The 26,255-nt window shown below is 41.2% G+C and overlaps 1 protein-coding gene across 9 annotated transcripts in view; it reads right to left on the bottom strand.

Annotated features, from left to right (window-relative positions):
* SYNE1 (spectrin repeat containing nuclear envelope protein 1) overlaps positions 1–26,255 on the bottom strand; it is a 566,819-nt gene that overhangs the window by 81,066 nt on the left and 459,498 nt on the right. For all 9 annotated transcript variants that reach the window (XM_056125930.1, XM_056125931.1, XM_056125932.1 and 6 more), the window contains 9 exons: positions 25,428–25,610; positions 24,040–24,186; positions 22,012–22,166; positions 20,613–20,760; positions 16,888–16,982; positions 12,511–12,745; positions 9,791–9,985; positions 4,929–5,054; positions 2,276–2,431 (listed from right to left, as the gene is read on the bottom strand). In XM_056125930.1, coding sequence (XP_055981905.1) covers positions 2,276–2,431; positions 4,929–5,054; positions 9,791–9,985; positions 12,511–12,745; positions 16,888–16,982; positions 20,613–20,760; positions 22,012–22,166; positions 24,040–24,186; positions 25,428–25,610 — 1,440 coding nt within the window. The remainder of the gene's footprint in view (positions 1–2,275; positions 2,432–4,928; positions 5,055–9,790; positions 9,986–12,510; positions 12,746–16,887; positions 16,983–20,612; positions 20,761–22,011; positions 22,167–24,039; positions 24,187–25,427; positions 25,611–26,255) is intronic.

Raw genomic sequence — 26,255 nt, 5'->3', positions numbered from 1 at the left:
CAGACCCTTCTGTTCAACTATGAGAGCCGTTTAAATCATTTTATTTACACTGAAATACTGTGAGAGGTATACACTTTTGTTTGGCTGCAAAATCCAGTAGAGAGGTATCTAGAAATGCTAGTCCTTCTACTCAAGAAAAATACATTCAAGGTGCCAGGAATTCATCATAACATGTCATCAGCAATTTTCAGATGCTATCTGCAGACTGCTTCCTAGCTATATCTAAGTCTGCTAAGCAAGTTTATTACCTATCAATGCTTCCCTTTCTTTCATTTTAGGATTATGGAGACACAATTTACTCATGATAGTCTGCAACTGTAAGGACTACACGGTAATGAACAGATATAAATACATATAAGGCTAAGTGGCTGTTGTAAGATTAGACACGAAGCCTTCACACAATTCCCAATTTCTGTGTGTGTAGGTGATGAGAATGTTTGAGTTCCAGACTCTCAGAAAATTACTACTATAGACAAGTGTCTTGTTAACTACAGGAACCATGGGGACATTTGGTCAGCAGCAGACCATGTTATCTTGTAACTGGAAATGTGTTATATTTTTAAATATTTTTGGAGTCACACCCAGCTGTCCTCAGGGATTACTTCTGATTCTGTGCTCAGAGATCACTGCTAGAGGGCCTCAAAGAAACATACACAGTGCCAGGGACTGAGCCAGTGTCTACTGCATGCCAGGCAAGTACCTTAAGCCTTATAATATCTCTCTGTCCTTGGTAGTGTGCAATCTTGTGCATATTATACCTGAAAGTTTAGACTTTGTTTTCCTCAGCGTTTTTACACAGTACCAGAATTCCCAAAGGAAAGATGATTGCTTGATCAGTCTGTTTAACTTTCAGAATATTCAGAAACTTTGACAGAATTTTACATTTAGATGAAGAGGCAAAGCAAATGTCCTAAACTTCATTCTAATGATTCACGGTGTTTATGCCGACTTAGCTGCTCTCAGCATTGCCAATATCTAGAAAGCCCCGAGTGTTCACAGAGCCTCTCAATGCTTAGTTGTTCTAGGCACAGTAAATATAAAGAAGTGGTCTTCATTTTGAAATCAAATTACAGTTTTGAAATCATATTACAAACAGACAAAGAAGCAGGGGAAAAAAGGAGCAAGCCACAGCCACAGGAGTCTAACTACTGAAAGGGAGAGAGCAGTTCAGGGGAAATAAAAAATTATGAGGTCTGAGAATCTTGAAAACCGCCTTGAGCTTTTAGAGGCTGAGGCATTGGAAAGAAGATGAGTTAGAAACTTGGAGGGGGAGGAATACTTGGGTCAGGCAGGAAGAATGACCTGGGCAGAGACATGGGGAGGGCAGTTCATGGTAGGTTTGGAAAAAGATGGTGGAAGTCAAGAGCCAAGGCAATATATCTCTGAAGGCATGAGAGATCTCGCCTAAGCCCAGAAAAGGAATCTAGTTGACTTCATTTCCAGTAACACACTGCAAAGTGTTGAGTCAGCATGTAACACTAAACCCTTTTATTTTTTGTTTGTTTTTAAGAAAAGCAAACATCTAGTGCACAAAGCAAAAGTAACGAGATTGCTGTGATCATTTCCCAGTTTCCCAATGGTTGTCTCTTTCTATTTAAAGATTTTTTTTTTTACAGTAAAATTCCACAGCATGCATTGGATGACAATGGCTGGATTTTGGTTTAGAGAATTCAGAAAAGGATCCAGTATTGTGAATTATAGGCTCAAATACCATGTAGGTTTCTCTATATGTTCGTTAATGTTATATAGCTTCTCTGGAAAGAAGCTAAATGAATTTTACATTTATCATTTACCTAGTTACATCACCATAGATTATATCACTCCCTTGCAACTGTTTTCATTTGTAGGATACCGTTCACACATTTACCAAGGGTTCACTACAATTTTCCTACTGCAGATGATCTGAGACATAGCTGGGTTTTGATCTAAACAACAGATCAGCAGGAAAGACTGCCCAGTAATTTTTCTGACAACAATCAATCTTCTTGTTGATGTCAAGTTAATTAGGATAACATAAGCTGTGGGCTAGAAAGACAGTACAGCAGGTAGGGCACTAGCCTTGCTAGGTTCAAACCCCAGAACCCCATATGTTCCCCCAAGCCTCATCAGAAGTGATCCCTGAGCACTGAGCTAAGGAGTAAACCCTGTAATTGGCTCGGAATGCGCCCTGTGCTCTTCTTCTCTGAACATATGGGGAACCTGGGATGAGTCCAAATGTTCTCGCAGCCTTGTGCTATGTCAGTCGCCTGGCAGTGCCCTACCTCTATGCTCCTACCTGGTGGCATAGCTCCTCCCACTGCCTCTGCAGAAGCTCCAGGCGCTCCCTGAGGATGGCGATGTCTTCGGCACTGATGTAGGCGCAGAGGGTGTCCTTCAGCAGGGTCAGCTGCGCCAGGTCATCTGTCCAGCTCCCCACTGCGTTTTCCAATTCCTGGATGGAAAAGAAAAACAAATCCCTGATAACCCGCCTGTCACCAACCACTTCCCATGTGGATCGGCGATCAACTGTTCATGCAATGGCCTTTCCATACTACTCTCTTTGACCATCTAACTTGATGTCTATTTTATCGGCTTCTTATATATGCTGATAACTCATCCAGTTCTTCTGATGAAAGAGCGGGCTGTCTCCAGAGTCTTCTACCATCAAGCTACCATATTATGGCTTTTAAAAAACTATCTTATTTATTTATTTATTTATTGCTTTTTGGGTCACACCCGGTATTGCACAGGGGTTACTCCTGGCTCATGCACTAAGGAATTACTCCCAGTGGTGCTCGGGGGATCATATGGGATGCTGGGAATCGAAGCCGGGTAGGCCACGTACAAGGCAAATGTCCTACCCGCTGTGCTATCGCTCCAGCCCCCAAAACTATCTTTTTTAACAGATGCACCAGCACTACATTGGTCTTCAGTTTTGTACATTTCTAACCTATTTTTTTTCTTTTTCTGTAATATTACTCATCATGTTTATATATATATATATACACATATGTATATACATATATATACATATGTATATATAGCACTGTAGCACTGTCCTCCCATTGTTCATCAATTTGTTCAAGCGGGCACCAGTAATGTCTCCATTGTGAGACTTGTTGTTACTGTTTTTGGCATATCTAATATGCCACGGGTAGCTTGTGCGGATGGGATACTTTCAGTAGCTTGCCGGGCTCTCCGAGAGGTACTAAGGAATTGAACCCGGGTTGGCTGTGTGCAAGGCAAACACCCTACCTGCTGTACTATCGCTCCAGCCCACACAAACCATACAAACTGGAATTTTTAATTTACCACAAGAATCACTAAAAGGTAATGCTCTCTCATGTTTTACCACACTGTGTGAAAAAATATCACTTAATAAAACTTTTTAGAATATTTTAGTACAAAGACTCTATGTGTATATATATATACTATGCATATATGTACATGTATATATGTACATATATACTATGTATATATGTATTTTTTAAATACCCCAAACTCAGGGCTGGAGTGATAGTACAGCAGGTAGGGCATTTGCCTTGCACGCAGCCAACCCAGGTTTAATTCCCAGCATCCCATATGGTCCCCTGAGCACCGCCAGGAGTAATTTCTGAGTGCATGAACCAGCAGACCGCCAGGAGTAATTTCTGAGTGCATGAACCAGCAGAAACCCCTGTACATCTCCGGGTGTGACCCCTCCCAAAAAAAACCCCAAACTCTGAGATATTCCTTTCACTCTCAAGTACTGAGTGGCTTATCTTGTGAAATACATTTATATTATAACAGCTGAAAAAAATAAGTTGCTGCCATTACTCATTTTAAAACAAAGGACTAAATACATTTTCTGGGGGAGCTTAAAGATTTAAATTACTCAAATTGTTATATATCCTGTCTTTTGGGGAATAATTTAAGACAAAAATTTTCAAAAAAGAAGTAACCCTAGAACAATAGTTGAATGAATGGAGATCTTTTATTTTTCTTTTTTTGCAATGCTTTGATGAGAAGACTAGTTTCGTGAGTTATATAACTCCTGTACTTAGCTGGCTGTTGGTGTTTTCAGGTTCCAGCTAATTTAGTTTTTTTGTCTTTTCATACAGGAGACAAATTTCCAAAGGCAATTATCAGTACTGTTGGAGGCTAACTTCCCAGGCAATTTATACAAATGAGATTTTAGCCTGAATTTTCCACATAATTGCTTTGTTTTGCTGCTGAAGGTGATTTGGGGAAGAGTAGCAGGAAGCAGGAAACAAAAAATGTCTCCTTTTAATTTCCAAATTCAGTAGCAGGGCATGTTTGTCACTGTGATGTATTTGGGGACACAAGGTCCCATGACAGCAATGTCTGGCTGAAAGGCGAAATCATCCAGGTGTATGAATATGCAGCATTTCTATTTATATTCCCAGACTTCTTAAATTGTCACGCCAATATAAAGATTTTCCTTTACATACCAGTCTTTAGCTCCCAACCCCACCACTGGATTTGTACTGGATTAGAAAAGAAATAAACAATATTATCACTAGACACCAACTAGATGCTTGAGACTCCAGAGGAGACCCAGGCTTCTTCAGAGTGGAAATCAAGCCCACGTACCAAGTATGGCTATACTGATCATTTTCTCATCATGGTGAAGTGAGTCCTAACGTAAGAAAGCACATGTGTCAGGGCCAAAGGTGGGCGCATGTGCCCATAGGATAAAGTGAATATAACTTTCAAATATCTTTGAATATTGGGTCCTACATTTTCACTCGTGTCCTCAAATTCAGGTAATACCTAAATTAGTGTGCGCTACAATCCACATATCATAACATGAATGTGAGCTACCAGGAAACTGCAAGCATGTGTAGGCAGGTAAAGGAGGGTGATGGACCAGGCCTGTGAAGGAGTTACTGCAGCAGAAGTGGAAGTTACCGGTCAGTGGCAGGTAAAATCTCTATCTGGTGATTTACCTTGCAACGCATCTGCTCCGCGTGAAGCTCTTCATGGTTGTCTGGTAGAGGCTGAGAAAACTTCTTTTTAAACATTCGTAGTTTTTCCAGAGAATCAGCTATTCCTTTCTCACATTTTTCCCAGTCCTATAAAGACAAAAAAATTCATAGGTAACATGTTGAAAGGGGAGAGTACATTGAAAAAAAAAAAGATCACAAAACCAATAAAAACTCTTCTTAATTCCCAAAGCAGCTAAGGTGCCCTGATGAATAATACAAGCTCTGTGCATCATAGAAACTGAATCTAAACCCACCTGTCACATTATCTATGCAACTTTAAACCTGTGATGCTCTGTCTGAGTATTCCCTATAAAATATGGGAACAACATTGCAGCACTCTTTACAATAGCCAGAAACTGGAAGAAACCTGAGTGCCCAAGAACAGATGACTGGTTAAAGAAACTTTGGTACATCTACACAATGGAGTACTATGTAGCTCTTAGAAAAGATGAAGTCATGAAATTTACATACAAGTGGTACAAAATGGAAAGTATCATGCTAAGCGAAATGAGTCAGAAAGACAGGGATAGACATAGAAAGATCACATTCATCCTGGGGATATAAAATAACAAAATATGATATTAATACCCAAGAATAGCTGAGATCAACACCAGGAGGATTACTCCAAAGCTTAGAGGCCAGCCAGGTATTCTCGGGGAAAGCGCAGTTCAGATAGAGAAGGGAGCACCAAATAAAGGGTGTTTGGAGGATCCTCCCAGGAGGGGAGATACATGTTGAAAGTAGACTATGGACTGAACATGCTTGCCACTCAATGCCTCTTTTGCTGATCACAACACCCAAAAGGTGAGAGAGAACAGGGGGGAACGCCCTGCCACAGTGGCAAGGTGGGATGAGGGGGATGGGGGGATATTATCCATGGTGGTGGAAAATGGGCACTGGTGGAGGGATGGGTATTTGATCATTGTATAAACAAAACCCAAGCACAAAAATTTGTAAATCTATAACTGTACCTCATGGTGTTTCACTAATAATAAAAAAAAATAAAAATAAATAAAATATGGGAACAAGAGGGCCAGCGAAACAGGACAGCAGGTTGAGAGCTTGCCATGCATGTAACATCCCTGCTTGAGCCCTGGTACTGCTGAGCTCCACTAGGAGTGATCTCTGAGCACAGAGCCAAGAGTAAGCCCTGAGCACCAATAGATGTGCCCTGCTGTTTTTTTTTTTTTAAGAAAATAAGGTTCTGGATAAATACATAAAAACCTATCTAAATAATAATAGAATATGTAAAGCAAAATTTTAAAAAACTATGCATCTAGTTTGCTAAGTCTGATAAATGTTTTGAAGAAGATCATAAAGGTCAATGCTTGAGAACTGTGGGACTGACCTTGGAGCTGGTCAAAGAAAATATATACCATATTCTTATATTTTGTTTTTTGGATTTTGGGTTTTTTTTCTTTTTGGGGTTCACCAGCAATGCTTAGGAGTTACTACTGGCTCTGCACTCAGAAATTACTCCTGTTAGTGCTCAGGATGCCAGGGATTGAACCTGGGTCAGCTGCGTGTCAGGCAAACATTCTACCCACTGTACTATAGCTCTAGCTCCCAATAAGCTTATGGTTTTAAAAGACAGATACTGAACTGGCAAGTTGGCTTCAATTTTCTGGAGACAATAGAAGAGTTTAGGTGGTACAAGGAAAATGTCAATTCTTGTTTTTATTTTTTTGGTTCTTGGGCCATACCCAGCAATACTCAGGGGTTACTCCTGGCTCTACACTTAGGAATTCATTATATAGGATGCCAGGGGATAGAACGTGGTTAGGTCACATGCTAGACCAGTGTCCTACCTGCTGTATTATCACTCTTGACATTGGAAAAAGCACATTTCTTTCCCTACATACTTCGAGTATTGCATGATATTTTAATCAGAAATACTTCTTTTGAAATTAATTAAAAAAAAGTAAAAGGAAAATAAAGGAACCATAACAAAATCTTCATATTTAGTGCCTCAGTGCCAATGTAAATAAAACTCAATTTAAAAAGTTCCTTAAGCTTTGTCTAGTACTCTCCATGCCTGCTTGGCCTTCCTATCCCCTGCTTGGCCTCCCCGTCCAAGTGACCACATCCCCCACCATAAGTTACTCAGCACCAAAGAAAGACAACTAGAGTTGTTTCAGAGTTAGCAAAGTGCCAAATCATGTTGTGTTTTCCTTCACATTATCTCCTTCATCAAGACCATTTTTCCTTGCCTGGGTGCTCTCTATCTTCTTTCCTGACATTTTATTTTTAGAATAGACAGCCTCCATCACCACAACTGCTTTCTTTAAAAAAGAGTTGATTAAAGAACCTTCCAACTCAAAAAGGCTTCTGATGTCTAACTAAACAGAAAAGTTGACCCAAGATTGTCATTTCTGTTTAATACTGCTCAGGAAATGTTTTAGAATACACAATCACATTTCTTCTTTTGATTAACCAGAAATAACAAAAATATTTAATTGTCTATTTTAGATAGATTTTCCTTTAGTAAAGTCTTTTTGTTTCCCCAGGCTATACTTTATTATACGATAAGACAAAAATGATTCTGTTTCTGCTTAAATTGAAAAAATATTATCAACTCAATTTCATATACTCTGAAATTATAAACCTGCATTCACTACATGTTCATTCCTGGAGACAGCATAGTAGGTAAGGCAATGTCCTAGATGTGGCCAACCCAAGTTCAATCTTTGGCACCTCATATGGTCCTGAGACACACCAGAAGTGATCCCTGAGCACAGAGCCAGGAGTAAGCCTTGAGCATTGTCAGGTATAACCCCTTGCCCTCAAAAACAGTTAATTCCTCAAAAATAAAAAGTCTTCTTCTTATACTCAAAAACAAAATTAAGAAACTACCATAAAACAAGAGAACATGCAGGGCACATAATAATAATGACTTTCCTCTTGACCCTTCTCAATTATAAGCTAAAAATAGACAGCAATTATAGCTGTGTTGAAAAGAAACACTGAAATGCAGTGCATACACATTGGAATTTACCTTCAGGAATTCCTTTCTAGACAAACAGGCTCAACTATGATTCAACAAGAAACAGACTTTCAGAGAGGATTGGGATTCCCCTTTTCAAAGATGGCATAGATTCTGAAACAACGGCCAAGTCTTTACGCTTCATGAATTTTAAAGAACTAACTAATGTTAGTTTGCATACATCTGTCCATGTGGCACATTATACATCAACAGACTAACAAGAACAGCTAACGCAGTGATTTAGTCACCATCGGAAGTTTTAGGTATATGTCCAAAACCAAAATTACAAAATTACAAAATTACAAACATAGAACATGATTTCTACCAAAAAACATGAATCAAACTATATCTGATCTTTTTCTAAGGGACAAACAAAACTAAGACAAAAAAAAAGAATCAAACATAATGTATTAATGATGATTTATACTGTGTGATGGCAATACTTATTATTTGCTTAGCAGCGTGGTTTTTTTTTCTTTTGTACAGAATGTCATTCATTATTTAATAAATACATACTTTAAGGGATAGAGAGATAGTACAACAGACACGGTATTTGTCTTCATGTGGTAGATTTGGGTTTGATCCCTAGTACCTAATATAGTCCCCTGAGCCTGTCAGTAGTGACCACTGAATGTAGAGCCAGGGATAAGCCCTAAGCACTGTTGGGTGACGCTCCCCTGCCCAGCCAAAATTCAAGTCAAAACAAACCAAAAATCATACTTTAAGCATTAGAAAAGCAAAATGTGTTCCATTCACTTCAGCTAATTTTGTCTCATCCAAAAAAGAGACAGACCAAGCTCAACAGACAATCTCATTGAAGGGTCGATGATTATCAGCGTTTTATATAAGATGTTAGCACTTAGTCATATTCACTGGTCTAAGATGCTAACAGGGGGCACAGATCCTTGTTCTACAGCTGACACCACAAGGCCGGCTGAGTATGGCCAGGTGTGGCGTGAGCAGTGTCACATCCTCATTGACTCGTCTAGTTTGATTGGCTCACTGTCACCTGGATTGTCCCTTGGGCACTCTTAGCACTTAAAAATACCTTCCAATTAAAACAAAACTTCATAATATATGTGACATGATGTTCCTCCATTATTTCCTAAAGTTCTCTGCATGCCACATGAAGGAAATATAATCTTAGCCACTCTACAGATGAGGAAACTGAGACTAAGATTTGTGTTAACCAGGTGACTGCTTTATTTTTTGGACACTGATTTGAGTTTGGTGTCCATGGCCCTCTCAGCTGTTGATTACATTCTTTACAGAACTGAAATATTGTGGGAGGTCTGGCCGAATCTACACTTCCCTTGTCTTGCTATGTGACCCATCTGCTCTTCGTAACCAACCAAAGGCGCCACCCACCTCCCGTTGATGTTATCTCATAGCAATGCACTTGGTGAAGGCCAAATCAAAAGTATCTTCTTGGATAGGTTTTTGCCCTGCTATAAAATAAGAGATATCAATCTAGAAAACCACTTTGGCGTCACAGATTAGGGAGTGGAATCTATTCTCTGCATTCCTGTCCAGATTTATAAAGTCATGACAGACCTTCTGGCTTAGGACTAGTCATTTATCAGAATTCATCACTTGGGCAGTCTTACTGGACTTAGAAGCACTTCAAGGGGGGACTTTCCTGAAAGAAAAACTGCTGAAAATTGCAACACTCTTCTAGTTCATACAAGACACGACAAAGTCTTAAATAAGGCACAGGGGATCAAAATGCTGTCAGGAATGACAAGGATCTTTGTATTATTTAATGCCCAGAATTACAATGGGATGGAGCGGCTCAGCCAGCCAGTGGGTTACGTCTACAAGAAGAAAGTGCATAACTTACTTTCAGCAGGAAGGCCAGCTTTTTCTTCTGCTCCTCTAGCTGCATGCTGGCGGACCTCCACATCTCTTGGATTTCAGTGAGTTCAGTCTGCAAGGCGGCCTCGGCCCCACTGTCGGCTGAGAGCAGAAGCTGTTTGGCAGCTTCCACTGTGAGGATGTAGCTCCCTTGTTGTCTCAGGAACACTTTTTCTTTGAACTGGAAGGAACCATAGCTTTTTACTGGCTCGTCCTGTGAATCTCCCCCTTTCTCTTTTAGAAATATTCTTCAATCACTCTCCCATTGGCACACAAGCACTTACCAAACTAGTACCCTGCCTGGGAATGAGAGGGCAATGCATTAATGAACAAGAATCCTACAGGGAGAGGCTTTACTTTTTGTCCCCAAGTTAAATAGCACTGTAGCACCATCCTCCCTTTGTTCATGGATTTGCTTGAGCGGGCACCAGTAACGTCTCCATTGTGAGACTTGTTGTTACTGTTTTTGGCATATCAAATATACATGGGTACCTTGCCAGGCTTTGCCGTGTGGATAGAATACTCTCGGTAGCTTGCTGGGCTCTCCGAGAGGGATGGAGGAATTGAACCCGGGTCAGACATGTGCAAGGCAAACGCCCTACCCGCTGTGCATCATTCCAGCCCCTCCCCCAAATTAATATCTTACAATATTACCAATGGGAGGGCATTGGGCAACCAAGGTCCAATCCGCCATACATACCACATTTGGTACCCTGAGCCCTGCCAGTACTAAACCCTGGGCATTGCCAGGTGTGCCACTCCCCCCGCCAACACACACATATACACAAAACCCTAAATATCTGATTTCACTACAGTGGCACCCCTAACTCACAGGCAGTGCACTGAAAGACCCCCTTTAAAGTGGTAAGGTCTGCATGAGTACCGAAAGAACCGGAAACAGAATGAGATTAGAAGGATCTTATGTGTAAGGGAAGGAGAATATCTTCCCACCATGAAATGAGAACAGGCAAATCTACTGTGTGGGAGGATAAACTCAGGAAACAGGACTCAGTTTCAGTGACCATGAGGCAGGGGTACACATTGCATAGAAATTTGGTTGCTATGGTAAAAGGAACTGAGTTTGACAGGTGCATTATTCATCAGCCAATGATGTGTTTCAGTTAAGGGTCTTTATAGTAGCACAACAAATGGAATCGAATAAGGACATTTATTAGATATATTGAGGTTAGAGACTATAAAACCCAGCTCCCGGAAGTGCGCAGCCACATTCACGGTCACGCGACAACTTATTATCTCATTCTTGCTTTGGACAACCTGGCAGGCTACCGAATGTAACCTGCCCACAGGGCAGAGTCTGGCAAACTCCCCGTGGTCTACCCAATATACCAAATACCAGTAATAATGATGGGTCTCATTCTCCTAACTCTGAAAGAGCTTTGAATATGGCACTTTAAAATCTCAGGGCTAGGACGAAGGGGATGCTGCTGGTGCCTGCTCGAGGCAATCAATGAACAACAGGATGATCGTGATCATGATTGGGGTTAGGAAGCTACCGTCCATTTAGGTTAAGAAATCGCCAGCACTTAATGAAAAGCAGCAGCAGTGGGGGTGGGAACAGGGAGATGAAAGTTGGGGCAAGAGCAGAAGAGAAACACAGTTCAAGCATCATGCTGGTGCTCTCGACGGATAGGCCAGAGAACTAGTGACGGCATCTGCTGGGATTGGAGACTTGGGAAATATACGGGAGGGAGAGTGGCTCATCCGGGCTTTACACGCTCTGTGACAGTCACGGGATACTTTGGGTCTATTGTACACAGGGATATACGACAAAAAGGTAATTGAATACACAAGCTGAAAACACAGGTAGGGAACCTGTCCCGAAGATAACCATTTGATCCTTCTCTCCTGGAAGAGGGTATGTGTGGAAACAAGGTCACCAAAGGAAGTGAAGAGGATAAAGGAATCAGAAAACAGTAAATTTGGGGGGCCAGAGAGATAGTGTATTGATCAAGAAGCTTGCCTTATAAGTGATTGAGTGGGGTCCCTTCAGCCCCAAGAGGACAGATCCTTGAGCACAGAACCAGGAGTAATCCCTGAGCACATGTCCCCTCAGGGTAAGCAAAAGACTGTCAGGAAGAGAAATACTCTGAATATTCCTGGAAAAGTGTGGATATCCATTCCATGAATATCCTAGAAAAGTGTGATTTAGAGTCCAAAATCAGAAATAAAAAGGGGCTGGAGTGACAGAGGCTTTGCATGCAGCCAACTCAGGTTTGATCCTTGGTATTCTATTTGATCCCCTAGCACACCCAAGAGTGATTTCTGAGCACAGAGCCAGGAGGAAGCCCCGAGCACAGCCAGGTGTGGCCCCCACATGAAATAAAATACAATAAAAATGGACCAAGAGCTATAAACAGGAGTGAGCTCTTTGTGGTTTCAACAATATTCAAACTAGAATTTGTGAAAGAAATAAATATGCATAACAAATGCCAAGCTTTCTTCTCCTTGCCCACGCGTTTCCCTGGGGGCCTCAGAGTGTCAAGAGAATTGGGGGCTGAGAGAAGACGGGACCACCATACTCTTGGGATGAAAGAGCGATTTTTCCCTTTCTTCTATGTTCCTGTTGGCATTTGCAAACTGTGTCTGTCTTCCATGCAATGTCACTGCACCACCTGAGTATCTGAGGCGAAGGGGAACTGCCCAGTGGCAGGGAAGCAGAGATTTAGAAACGGCCCTGCACCTCACCTGCACTTCATCGAAGAGGGTGCGCACTTGCTGAAGCGGTATGGGGACACTGCCAAGGCCACTCTGGGGCAGGGAGGACACTTCAGCCAGCCATGTCCGCAGCTTTCCCGCCATCTCCCTGTAGCGCTGCCACTGGCGGATTTGGCTGTCGATGATGCCACGTCGCTGCTGGGCCCTGCGGATCACGCCCTGCCACTGATTGCTGAGAAGCGTCAGCTTCAGGCTGAACTCATCCCTGTGCAAGAAACAAATTACACAGGGATAACCCCTGGGTCACTTCTGATGTGATGCCAGAACCGCCTGGAAGTTATGTCACACCTTCAGACATAACTGAGAAGTTTTGAAATAGCACACCATAATAGCACACCAGTTTTGAGGTCTGTTGCAAACAATTTCTTATTTATTTGTTAATTTATTTATTTATTTTTTCTTTTGGGGTCACACCCAGCGTTGCTCAGGGCTTACTCCTGGTTCTGCACTCAGGAATTACTCCTGGTAGTTGCTTGGGGGACCATATGGGATGCTGAGAATAGAACCCAGATGGGCCACGTGCAAGGCAAACACCCTACTGCTGTACTATTACACCAGCCCCTCTTTAAAAAATTATTTTATTTTAATGAATCACTGTCAGATACAGTTACAGACTTACAAGCTTGCATGATTATGTTTCGGTCATACAATGTTCAAGTATCCATCCCTCCATCAGTGCCCATTCTCCATCACCAATGATCCCAGTATCCCTCTTGCCACCCCCACCCTTCCCCCCCAACACCCCCGCCTCTGTGGCAGACACATTCCCTCTTTCTCTCTCTTTCTCAGTATTGTGGTTTGCAATACAGGTACTAAGTGGCCATCATGTTTGGTCCATAGTCTACTTTCAGCACGCATCTGCCATCCCAAGCGAGCCCTCTAATCATCATTTACTTAGTGGTCCCTTCTCTATCTCAGCTGCCTTTTCCCCTGTTGCAAGCAATTTCTAAAAACTAGTAAATGAACAAACTGTAGTTCATCAATGGGAAGTGTGTTCCTGTCTCAACACAGTTTCAAAGGTTTGTCTCTTTGGGCTGGTGAGATGGCGCAGTGTGTGAGATGCTTGCCGTGACTGGGGTAGACATGAGTTCGATACCTGGCACCACCAGGGATATACAAGGTCTCTTGAGAACCATCAGGGCTGATGCCTGAGACAGAGCAGGAGCAAGCCCTGCATACATCCAGGTGTGGACCCAAAATACACCCCACCAAAAAAAAGAAAAAAAAAGAAAAACAAAAAGAAAGTGCCTCTATAATAAGGTCATTGTCAGTCTCTCTCCCTGAGTGCTTGAGAGGGACACAGAAGCAATGGTGATGGCCCTAAATACAGCACACTGCCACAGCAATGGGGAACCAGTAAACTGCATTCATGTGTGCAACAGCAACAGAAAATAGGAGCAGAGCTAGCTTCTAATCACTTAAGCTGGAATCTCAAGTTGCTTTGGATGAACAAATCTGGGTTATTTGAAGTGAAGCCATAAATCACTGCAATAAGATTAACACAAACAGTGGTGGGGCTGTAAAGATAGAAGAGTGAGGAGGGCATTTGCCTTGCACTCGGTCGACTTGGGTTTGATTATTAGCATCCCATATGGTCCTCCGATTACCACCAGGAGTAATTCCTGAATGCATGAGCCAGGAGTAACTCCTGTGCAACGCTGGGTTTCAGGACCAGGCATGCGATTTAGGAGAACATGCTTTGCATTTTCCAGACCCTAGGCACAATCCCTTGAACCACCAAGTGTGACCTCTGGTACCCTGAGTATCCCTGGATATTCACCCCACCAGAAAATAGTCCCCTAGATGCATTTCATAAACTCTCTCAGCACTCCATCTTTAAAAAGTTATTGAACATATTAATCTAATTTATACTCTCCATTTTAATTGCCCTTTATTTTGCTCTTAGAAAAATGCAAACTCTGATCACTATCCCTATATAAGCTGCCCATACACAAACAGTTATTACATTTTACTTAAGTGCTGACATTTCCAGCTGAATATTCTGAGATCTTTTTGTCTGCTCCTATTGTATCTTTAAAGAATATCGGTGGTGATTAATTCACCAAGTTTTCTTACTACTGAGAACAGGCTAGTAAGAATTTTCTCAGTAACCAAAAGAGCATATTTCTTTGTATATTATAGTTGTGGTCATCTGTTTTGTTGTTTTTTCAGGTTTTTTTTTTTTTTTTTGGTCTGGGAGGGCACTGAGGGCTTACTCCTGGCTCTGTGCTCAGAGATCACGCCTGGTGGCACTCAGGGAACTATACGGGTTCTGGGGATCAAACCTCGGTCAGCCATGTGTAAATTAAGTCCCCTGCCCACTGTACTCTCTCTTGAGCTCCTGTGGTCACACCTTTTAGAAGAATAACAGGGCCTGTCTCTCTCTGTTTTTGCATTTCTTCCTAGATACTCTATTCTCTTGAAGGCAGCTTTAGATCTGATTTACATTTACTTATACTTCTGCTTTCTCAATACCTTAGTTCTGAATCTTAAACTGTGCAAAAGAATGTAAAATTCTTTAAAAATAAATTTCTTTATGATTTATGATCAGCAAATGTTTGATTTATATACTGATTTTATATCCCCATATATCTGGGTTTGCATAAAAAAATTGAGTAAAAAAGAGATCAAGATTGGAAAAATAGTTAAGAAGTCATTTACTTCTTAAAGTTTATGGGCCACTAGAAACTTGATAAACTTGGATTTTGCAACCCAATTCACACTGCTTTTGTTTTTGAGTCAATGGCAGTCGAAGCAAATATGATAAATGGGGTTCCTGAGACTTCCCTAAAGTCACAAGCACCCTATCATCTTTGAACTCCCTGGGACCTGAAAATCCCTGGAGCCGGAAGCCAAACACAGGCTCTTGCTTCTGGGAAATCACAGGACATCTCTTTGGAGCTTCCCCCCTCACTCTGCAGAGCCCAGCTGTCTTAAGATACCTGCAAGCAGGAGAAGCCCCTTAAAACATGGCAGTGTTCCCACTGCTGAACTTGAACTTGAACTCTACAAAACAACAACATGTAGAGGAACTTCTCCAACACGATATATCTGTAATCTGGGACCTTCCTGTTGCCAGCTTGTTCAACCATCCATGCTCTCTCACTTCCTATGTTCAAGAGTTCCTTATCCTGGGGTCCAACCCGCCCATGTTCACCTCTTTCATTGTTTTTGTCCTGTCAGCATTGAAAATGTCATCCATGTTGGCTGATGAGTGAATTCTGAGTAGCATTTTACTTAATGGCTTAAACTTTTTAAATAATACTCTTAGGGAGTTGGCTAAGGGAAGCAAAAGCAAGACATTAATTGCATGTGGATTTGTTTTATTTTGAAGGTCTTAACTTCTCAACAGAGTTCACATTTAAATTTGGCTTTCTTAGAACTGAATAAATATGGTATCACGTTTTGTTGTTCCAAGCTTAACCATGAAAATCTTTCATAGGCTTCCAAAGAAATATCCACTTAAAATTGAAATTGCTTCCAAATCATTATAAAGAAGAAAAGAATAACCCTCTTAATAGAAATAATGATTTGTTTTCTACTTTTCTGGAGAAAAAAATACCATGCTAATTATGTTTCCAACTCCCAGTCCTAAATAGGAAAAGATGTTTGTATGCAATAAAATAAAAGAGGTTTAAACTCCAAATATCCCCATCAAAAGTAAATATCTCTACCATGAGTAAGTAATGTTTCCAGTATGTAAATTCAGTATGAATTGTATTCACATACCAGACATCTAAGGAGGATCTAGACTTAAATTCTGCACTTTAAATAAAATGAAAGCATGACCAAATAAGTAAATGAGAGGAAGTAGAAGTCGAGAACTGTGATGTAAATGAAGAGAGCCAAGCGGTCTGAAACTTAGAGGGATTGCCATGAAATATGGGAAAGCTCACACCCAACTGACAACCAGACCAGTGGACACATCTGGGCCTTAGTCTTTCAGCCCTGAGCAAGAGAGATGGTCCAGGGTTTCCTGGGCTACTTTTAGGATGACAATTTCAATAAATGTAGCCAGATATTAGCTTGTATTTATCAATGCTTGCTACATCATTGATGCAATTCATTTTGATCTCTTCATTAATTTCAGTCTCCATCATGGTCTAGCAAAGGCTGGCTAGGTGATTTCCAATTACTCTATGTCCTTCATATAAAATAGCAGTTCTCTACAAAGCCTCAACACTCGAGTCATTTCAGACATTCAGACAAGCCTTTCCTCCAATTACTAAGGCTTTCATTACAGCACAATTGCCTTAGGAAGATTGGCTAGATGCCCTCTAATCTGCGCATTAAACAGAAAATGACTAATTTACGGAAACCTTCCTTATAATACATCAAAGAGCCTACCTGTCATCAACTTGACCTTGTTCGAGGAGACGCTGTCCATCAATAATAATCGAGTGCAAAATCTGCTGACGGCTGAACATCTCAGCTTGAAACAACTGTTATTTCAAAAGAAAAAGTCAGACTTTAGGGTTCTTCGATTGTGTGACCAGTTCTCTACGAACCATTCCAAACTTTCTGGCATTCAAGTTTTTCAAGGCTGTGAAAGCTATCTTCAGCTGCATTAAGATTTAGGTAAAATCCTGTAATCGATGAATCATGTATTTTTAAGCCAAGGGAGAAGATATATGTAAAGATAAGCTTCAATTTTTGTTGACTGAGGCTCAGGGATGAAAAAGTACAGTTGTTTCTGGTTTTTGAATTCACCTCCAGGTAGTTAACACATCATTCAAGTTCTAGTTTGTTTTGCATGTACTGTGGAGTCATTTTTTTAGGCACAGGATAGCACTAGGCCTTTTAAATCACTGAAGACCAGGAAAAGAATCCCCCCCTTTTTTTTTGGACGTTGCTTTTTTCTTTTTTTAACATACTGTTTTTCAATTTAATTATGTTAATAAAAATATTTTGCTGCTAAAACAACTCAACCAGCCACTCAAGTGATTTCTATTGCTTTTGTTAACATTTTAAAAAGTGAAGTGACTAGTTTTTACTTAGGAACTATGAGAAAGCAGAGAGAGGCTCCCATAAAAGAAGAGAAAAGACACAGCCGGAGCTGGGATGTGGGCAGCTCCAGGAAGGGACACACCTCCACACTGATCCTGTTGAACAGAACGCATTTCTAAATATGCCTGTAGAATTTACCAATATTAGGTATCACCATTTGTATAACTTAATGATCTGAGTGACAGTTACAGCCTTGTACAACCATTGCCACTATGTTCACAGTTTTTAATAGAATTTCACAGGCCTGGGAGATGACCAAGTGTTACAGCCATGCCTTGCATGTGTCAGGACCTGGATCTAATACCTAAAACAGAGAATGAAAGAGAGAGAGAGAGAGGGCAGGGGGAGGAGGGAGGGAGGGGTGGAGGGAGGAGGAAGGTGGAATTTCATATTTATTAACAATCACTCCCCTTTCCTCCTAATCCTCCAACCTAGGTGACCACTAAACTACTTTCTGTCTCGAGGACTTTCCCTACTTGAAATATTCCATGAGGATGGAATCATGTAATGAGTGGCCTCTGTGAGAAATGACACATTTCTGACTGACTTCACTCAGCATAATATCCCCTAGTTCTATCCATGTTGCTGCAAATTGCAGGATTTTACTCTTTCTTGGGGCTGTACAATATCCCATTGTATAAATATAATTCTATATTTATATATTTTATAAATAATATAAGTAGTATATAAATAACACAAATATTTATATAAATAATGCATATAATTTTGTAAATAATATAAATATTTTATAAATAATATAAATATATTTTATATATTTATATATATATATCACACCCCTCTCGGAGAGCCCGGCAAGCTATAGAGAGTATCTTGCCCGCAAGGCAAAGCCTGGCAAACTACCCGTGATATATTCAATACGCCAAAAACAGTAACAACAACTCTAAAAAAAAATGGAGACATTACTGGGCCCACTTAAGCAAAGACAGTGACAGTGACAGTGATATATATATTACAAGTCCTTGCGCTGCTATTGGGCATATGGGTTGTTACCATATTATCTTGGTTATTATTTGGGTACAGCAATAAATACGGTATACATGTATCCTTTCCAAATAATGTTTTTGTGTTTGGGGTTTAGATACCACATCAAAAGTACAGATACAGAGTATTTCTCTCATATGTGGAAATTAAAGGTACACAGTGAGGCAGCAACAAAAATATAAAGGAAACAGAAATGGAGGGAGATGACTCACAGAAGTGAGTTGGGGGGAGCAGGTGAGTGGGAGGGGATAGAGATGGGTACATAGTGATGGTTGTGGTGTCAGAATAAGGTCCATGAGAAACCATTATATATAGTACTGTAAGCTAAAAAAAACTAAAAAGTTTTGTGAGAAGAAACATTTCTACTCAGTGTGTGTTTGAGGTCAATCTAGACTATGGTCAGGGTCAGTGTCCCTTTACTTTTGGTGGCAGAATGGAATTCAAATACGCAAATACACGTTTTTCACTTATTCACTTATTGTTGTTGGGTATGTAGGTTTTCTGCTTGGCTCTTATGAATGGTGCCTCTCACTAACAGTATTCCGGTATTAATGTTTGTGTGGGGGCTTATTTTCTTTTCTAAAAATATCCTTGAGAGAAACTTAAGGAGTGACAGGGTAACTCTAGTTTAACATCTTATAGGACGTTCTGACTCTTTTCCAAAATGGCTTTAATTGTTTGACATTTTCCATCAGCAGTGATGTAGATTTCAGTTCCTCTATAGCATCCACAGCTATTCTCTCTCCCACTGTCATCATGCTAACGTGTGAAGTGGTATCTTACTGTAGGTTTTGGGGTAGGGGTGGGAAGGGGGGAATTCTGGAAGGATGCATCTGGCAATGTTCAGGGCTTTTTCCTGGTTCTTTGCTCAGAGATCAGGCAACCACGGTGACCATATGCTGTGCTGAATTCTGAAACAGAGTCAAGCACATGCAAGGAAAGTGTCTTCCGCATGTACTCTCTTTCTCTGGCCCTCTCATAATTTTGATGCATTCTCTTTTATTTCATTACTGGTCAATGCAATAAAATTGGACTTAGAGCCCTAATATTACAGGGGGTATCCCTGGTGCTCTTGAGCACTGCTGGACCTGAGAAGCCTGCAGGGTCAGGTTCAAACACTGACCCATGGGGTCCACACAGCAGGACTGAATATCACTGAGTGGTCCCCGGGTCCCCAAGGACTGCTGGCGACCTCCGCCCACCCCTTCCCTACAACCCTGACACATATCTAAGTTCTCTGTTTTTAAAACGGAAACAAAATACTTTAGAGTTACAAATCAAGCTTTGATCTTGGGTAAGTCCTATCTTTCCATCTGCATGTACTTCATAAATATATGGAATAAATTATTTATACCAATAAATGGCTTTTCTTTTTGGGGGAGCAGGGAGCACACACCCAATGGTGCTGAAGGCTTACTTCTGGCTCTGCATTCAGAAATCACTTCTGGGGGGAATTCAGGGGACTCTATGGGGTGCTGGTGATTGAACCTGGGTTGGCCATGGGCAAGGGAAATTTTGAACGATAGTACCAGATGCACCGTTGCTCTGGTTTCTCAATGTGCTTTTTGTATCTACTTCTCTCTCAGTGTTTCTTGAGAAATAATTATAATGCATTATGCTCAAGAGGTACAAGAGAGGTACCTGGTGAATTGATGTCTTTAGTATAAAATGCACAAAAGACATGCTGTTTTCATTTATTGCAGCCTTTTGATCAGAGCAGTCTTTTGAGGTATCTAGCCTGCGAAATGTTAATGTAGTCCATATTGTAATTTGAAAATTGTTGAACTTTTCTTCCCTTCTATTTCCCGCCCACCAGAAAGCAGACATTTACCACAATCCTGGCACTGCCTTGTGTCGTGTAGAAGCCTGATGCCTGCCTGTAGCCAAGTCTGGAGCAAAGAACGAGATGGCAGTTTTGTAACGAAGATGTCAAAGCCTCAAGAAGAAGCTTGGCAAGGTCAGGTACTGAGTAGTCCAAAGCTTACATGCCCCAATGCTGCTTTCTAACCAACTTCTGAGGGTCCCACATTATTCAGTGGGACACATCTGCTGATCAAACTTACCTCATGTGCTCTCTGCTGCTCCAAAAGATGCTGATAGTTCCCCGAAATCTCCACTGCCAACTTCTGCTCTGTTTGAACTAAGAATTCCATCCACGTTTCACATTTTTCCAAGAAAGTCTGATGCTGAAGCAGGAAGGACTGCAGCTTACTAAGAGGACAGGGGAAAAACCATGAAAGGTTATTTCATATACTTTGAGCTGTTAAAAGTAAATTAAACATCCAACGTCTTTAATATCATGAAGCTTTGATGTTAGGTAATAAAATTTTTAAAAGAAAAAGCCTCTCTCTCTCTCTCTTTCTCTCTCTCTCTCTCTCTCTCTCTCTCTCCACACACACACACACACACACACACACACACACACACACACACACACACACACTTCTTTGTTTGGAGGCTCAGGCCATTGGTGCTCAGACTTGCTCCTGACTCTGATTTGTCATGCTGGGCATTGTACCCAGAATGAAAGGGCCACTGTATGATCTCTCTGACTCTCAAATGATATTTTCAAAGGCTAAATTTATGTGCCAAGCAGTGCTCATGAGACCCAGGAGCTCCACTGGGGATTCTTGGCCAAGCTGGCCCATGGTACAGTGCAAGGCCCCTGAGGATGCAATGTGACTGGGGTCCTGCAATTCAAGGGTAGCCATGCCATCCCTGCCTTAATACCAGGCTTGGGGACCTCCAGGATGGCTTCCTGTGATGCTCAGTGCCGATGGGGAGCAGGGAATCCAACCTGGGTCAGTCTCCTACTAGGCATATACCCTAGCTGCTGAATGCATTTTTACTCAAAAGGGGTTACTTGAGGGGGACAGGGTGTAGTAATAACACAAGGGGTAGGGCACTTGTCTTGCACAGGGCTGAGCCAGGTTCAGTCCCCAGCATCCTATATGATACTCTCTGCCCCACTGGGAATGACCTCTGAGCACAGAGCCAGGAGTAAGCCCTGAGTACCATCAGGTATGGCCCGCAAACAAAACAAAATAACAAAGTAGTTACTTTCTGGGTAGAACAGCATTTTTAGCTCCTGAATATTTTGCAATATTCAGAAAATTACTAAAACCATTGCATGTTGAGTTTTTCACTTTTAGTTCTAACTTTATAAGTATCATTAGAAAGACCCAGAATTAAAGGGACTGGACTGATAATTCAGTGGGTAAGGCACTTGCCTTGCATGCAGCCTAACTGGGTTTGACCCCCAGTATCTGATATGATACCCCTGAGTACCACCAGGGGTAATTCCTGATGCAGAGTCAGAATTAACCCCTGAGCATCACTGGGTGTCACCCCAAAACCAAACCAAAACAAACAACAAACATGGAAGTAAGACCTTGAATTTATAAACATACACAAGGCATGAGTTATATTTCTAGGGTTTATCAGTGGCGAAGCATCCGCTACCTGAATCTTTCTGTTGTCTGAGAAGAGATCAGAGACCAGTTCCGGTTCAGATTCTGCATCCTTTTGATTTCCTTATCATTCAGGGGTAATCTGTATCCCAGCTCATTTAGACGGTCTAAATCCGGGGCCATGCTGCTAAATTTTAACATCTGTCCCTAAAAACAAGGTTGACAAAGCGGAGTTAGCAGCAAAGACGTGTAAGAGTTCTTCAAAATACATGGGAGCTTTTGACTAAAGGAAGAAGCTGTTCTTTGATCTCGAGCTATTTCCAAGTCATTTACTTGCAATCTTCTGAGCTGCAGATAAAGATAAACTACATCTCCTAGTTAGCTGCCATTGCTGTTGCTTGTGGAGGTATTACTAACCTTCTGTAATTTACACTTAGTAATTTATGTAATTGATCTGCTCATGCGTAATCTTGATAGAACTCATAAAAGATAAAGATTATACTAATGGCAGAAAAGCATTCATTTCTTAGTCTTCAGAATTTATATATCTAAGCTCATCTTTTCCTTTATCAAATAGCAAAAGTAATGATGATAGTGGTTAGTGGTTACAACAGAATAACCAACAATCACTGAGTATGTAATTATAAACGAAGCAATTCTTGTCAGCTTTATAAGTCATAACGTAGTCTCAAAAACATCACCTTCACCTCAGGTCAGTACTACCTCAAGTTCAACTTTTAAGTGGACAGCTTATAATCAAAAGTTTTTGGATTCCTACTGAATACACTACAATCAAACTAACACTCTGAAATCACCACATGTCACCTTGAAGAGCTGAGGTTGAGACCCCAACCAGAAGATGGCAAGATTCAAAGACCTTGTTCGATATCCAGGACAGAGCTCTGTGCTCTGGTTTCCACTGAACACTTACAATCCCACTTGAGAAACTGGATCCAGAAAGGAGAAAGTACCAGATCACGTGGACTTTCTCATGTGCCTACTCTGCAAAGGCTCATTGCTCTCATGAACAAACATGTCTTTCCCATTGTGAAAGCCCCAAGTCCAATGATGAGATGGCAGAATTACCATAGACAGACATGAGCAGTGAAGAAATACACGTGACCCATCTCGAAGAAAACAGTAGGAATGCTCATACTCCTGGAGTATCCCCCAGTCACATAAGTCAATGGAAGAAAAATATTTTGCTAAAGTAGTGCTCTGGGGCATGACCTTGGACACAGCTGGTTGCTGTCTTAAGAGAGAGAAAGGAGTTATGGGGATGGGAAAAAGAATTCTAAAAAGAGGGAATATCATTCCCCCATCACTGTTAACAATTTGTACACCTTTCAACCAGCACCGATCCTGCATAGTGATTTATGAACCTGCAGTTAAAACCAAGGTGGTAGACCAGTTGTTTACAACCTTCCTGCACATACAGACTGGCCTGGTGATTGAAGAAGGTTGATGTACATAGATGCTGGAAAGAACTATGGTTATTGAGCTGAAGAAAGAGCAGGACAGTGGTGGAAATAAGACTGAGAGAGGCAGAAATTTGGTGAGGTGATGATTTTACCCTAAGAGCAATGGAATCCCAGGAAGATTGTCAGCAGAGGAATGCTATGATCAAATGTGCGCCACAGGCTTAAAATAGCTTATAATTTAGGAAAATCCTATAGAAGGGGAAGATCGTTCTGGCAGCTAGGGAGAGAATGAGTTGGAGGAAGAAGGGTGGTTGCTGGGAGATTATTTAGAGGTTGCTTTCATTGGGAACAGAAAGATTGGACAGACTCAATTAGGATTAGAAGGAGGTGGGTGGATATGGTGAGTTGGGGGGCTACGGAGGAGGTGATCTAAGTACAGGCAGTAGGAGAGACAAGATTCAGGAAGCAGTGATGGAGGTGGAAGCCTAGAAGCTCTGGCCCTGGGCAGATGCCCATCATGGGTTTGAACTCTAGGCCAGCAAATGCTCCTCTCAGGACAGCGGGACCATGAGAACTTTTCTGGAGCTCAAAACAGCAAGTGGGATCACCACAGGTATTTCCAGTTCTGGTTGTGAGGACACAGGATGAAACATGCTTACCTTCAGCTCCTCCATCCTTTCCTGGATGATGGAGAGATCTGAAGAGTGGCTTGGGTCTTGTCCCTGGAGTATTTCCTCTGCTTCCACAATCCAGGTCTCCAAACCATCCAAACTCTTGGTAAATGATTTATAGTCAACAACTCCAGCCTTTGTGTTTTGGTTCCATGAGAGAAAATGGGTATTTAGAAATCCAGTAAAATGGCAATTAGATAACAAAATCATCTTTCTCTTTAATGAGTCATTGATGGATTGGGTTTGGGGGTCACATCCAGCAGTGCTAAAGGCTTACTACTGCCTCTGTGTTGGATCCCTCCTGACAACACTCTTGGAACCATATATGATGGAAGGATCAAATTTGCATTAGCCGCACTGGAGACAAACAAACACCTTCCTATTTCTTTGTCTCTTTATTTGTTTGTGAAGTTTGGGTTATGTTCAGTGATGCTCACAGCTTACTACTGACTCTGCTCAGGAATTATTCCTGATGGTCCTCAGGCAACCACATATGGTGTGAAGATCAAATAAAGTTTGCTGGCATGCAAGGCAAAACCTTAACCCTGTAACTAGTGCCTGAAACTACTTTTCATATTTTTAGATCAAAATGCCAGTTTCACAATGCTACTCCTAAAGAAAAAAAGGCTTTATGATTATAATTTTCTATTTATTTACATATTTACTTAGTATTTACTATATAGATAGGCCTTCCTACGTTTTCAAATTGTTTGTATGTCATGCTATTCAACCAGCTGAAATCATTTTTAAATACCTTCATGAAAGAATCAGAGCCATAGTACAGTGAGTAGGGTGTTTGCCTTGCACGTGGCCAACCCGGGTTCGAATCCTGGCATCCCATGTGGTCCCCCAAGCACCCACAGGAGTAATTCCTGAGTGCAGAGCCAGGAGTAACCCCTGAGCATTGCTGGGTGTGGCTCAAAACGCAAGTAAATAAAATAAAATAAAAAATTTTAAAAAATACCTTCACCAAACTGAAATTCTAATTCTCCCAAAACTGGACCTAAACCCCTGAATCTTAAAGTTGAAGTCACCTGATTTGCATGCAGGATGCTTGGGTGGAATTCCTAGCACCAAAAGGCTCCCCCAGAAATTTCCAGGAGTGACCCACAAGCACTGAGATAAGAACAGTTCCCAAACAGAGGTGGGTGTTCCCCCTCCCCCAAAAGAAAAAGCAGCATAAAAATTACATTGCAGAGTCAGTGTAAGACTTTCACCTCCTCTTGTCCCTACTGGAAATTCAAGTTTGCTTTTTGTTTTCCAGTCCTTGGTCTTCAAGGAAGTATGATCTCAATGTTGAAAACTTCTTTTCTGTGCCCATGTCCAGACATTACCCAACACCCAGTCTACACCACCCTCTGAACACGAGCTCATACCTGCAATGCAGTCTGCTGTTTGCAAAGAGCCTGCTCCAGGGTACTTAACTGTTGACTCAAAGAGAGTTGATCCGACTGAATGGCTGAGGCTGCTGATGCGTCCACCTGCCGCTTGAGCTGCTGGCCCAGCTCATGGAGGACATAGAGAGAATCCTTTACTGTGCCCAGGCCTCTGAGGAGGTCCTAGAGAAGATACAAACATGCCAATTGTGAGACAGTCTGGGACATGTACTTCTTATCCTGAGCAATCAGCAAGGACCAGGCAACAAGAAACATGCAATTTCTCTTTTATAAATTATTGTGCTAACTAACCTTCATTTGCAGGAACAGTGAGCTAAATATCCTTACCCATGAAATAATAATCAAGAACTGCATGCTATTTTAAAATATAATATGTTTATGTTAATAATATTCATTTTTTTAAAAAAGAGAATGTATTAAAATGAATTACTATCAAAATAGTGATATCCTGATAAGAGACTTTGGTGGGTTTTATATTTTTGAGGGTGGGGTGAGGAGTAGGACATTGGGCATTGAGGGAAAGCAGCAAAAAACAGGCCAACAAGAAAAAAAAACATGACCTATGAGAGAAGCTAATATACTGGAAATAATCTGGTATTTCCTCCAGTTCCCTTTCTGTACTGACAGTGAACTAAAATGTGTTTATTCACATCACTGTACTCAGTATCTCACATACAATGAATGAGTCTGTCACCTTTGTAGGCTGATGGTTCTGAGAGACCAAGTCTCAGATGAGACTCCAAAGATGGTTCTGGTAAGTAGGGGCAGGTAAAAGTGTAACATTATTCTTATTCATAGCACATACTG

This window comes from Sorex fumeus, unplaced genomic scaffold (assembly GCF_029834395.1).
Source record: "Sorex fumeus unplaced genomic scaffold, SorFum_2.1 ptg000061l, whole genome shotgun sequence".
NCBI lineage: Eukaryota > Metazoa > Chordata > Mammalia > Eulipotyphla > Soricidae > Sorex > Sorex fumeus.
Note: the sequence above shows the minus strand (reverse complement) of the source record. Positions and strands in the feature narration are given on the sequence as shown.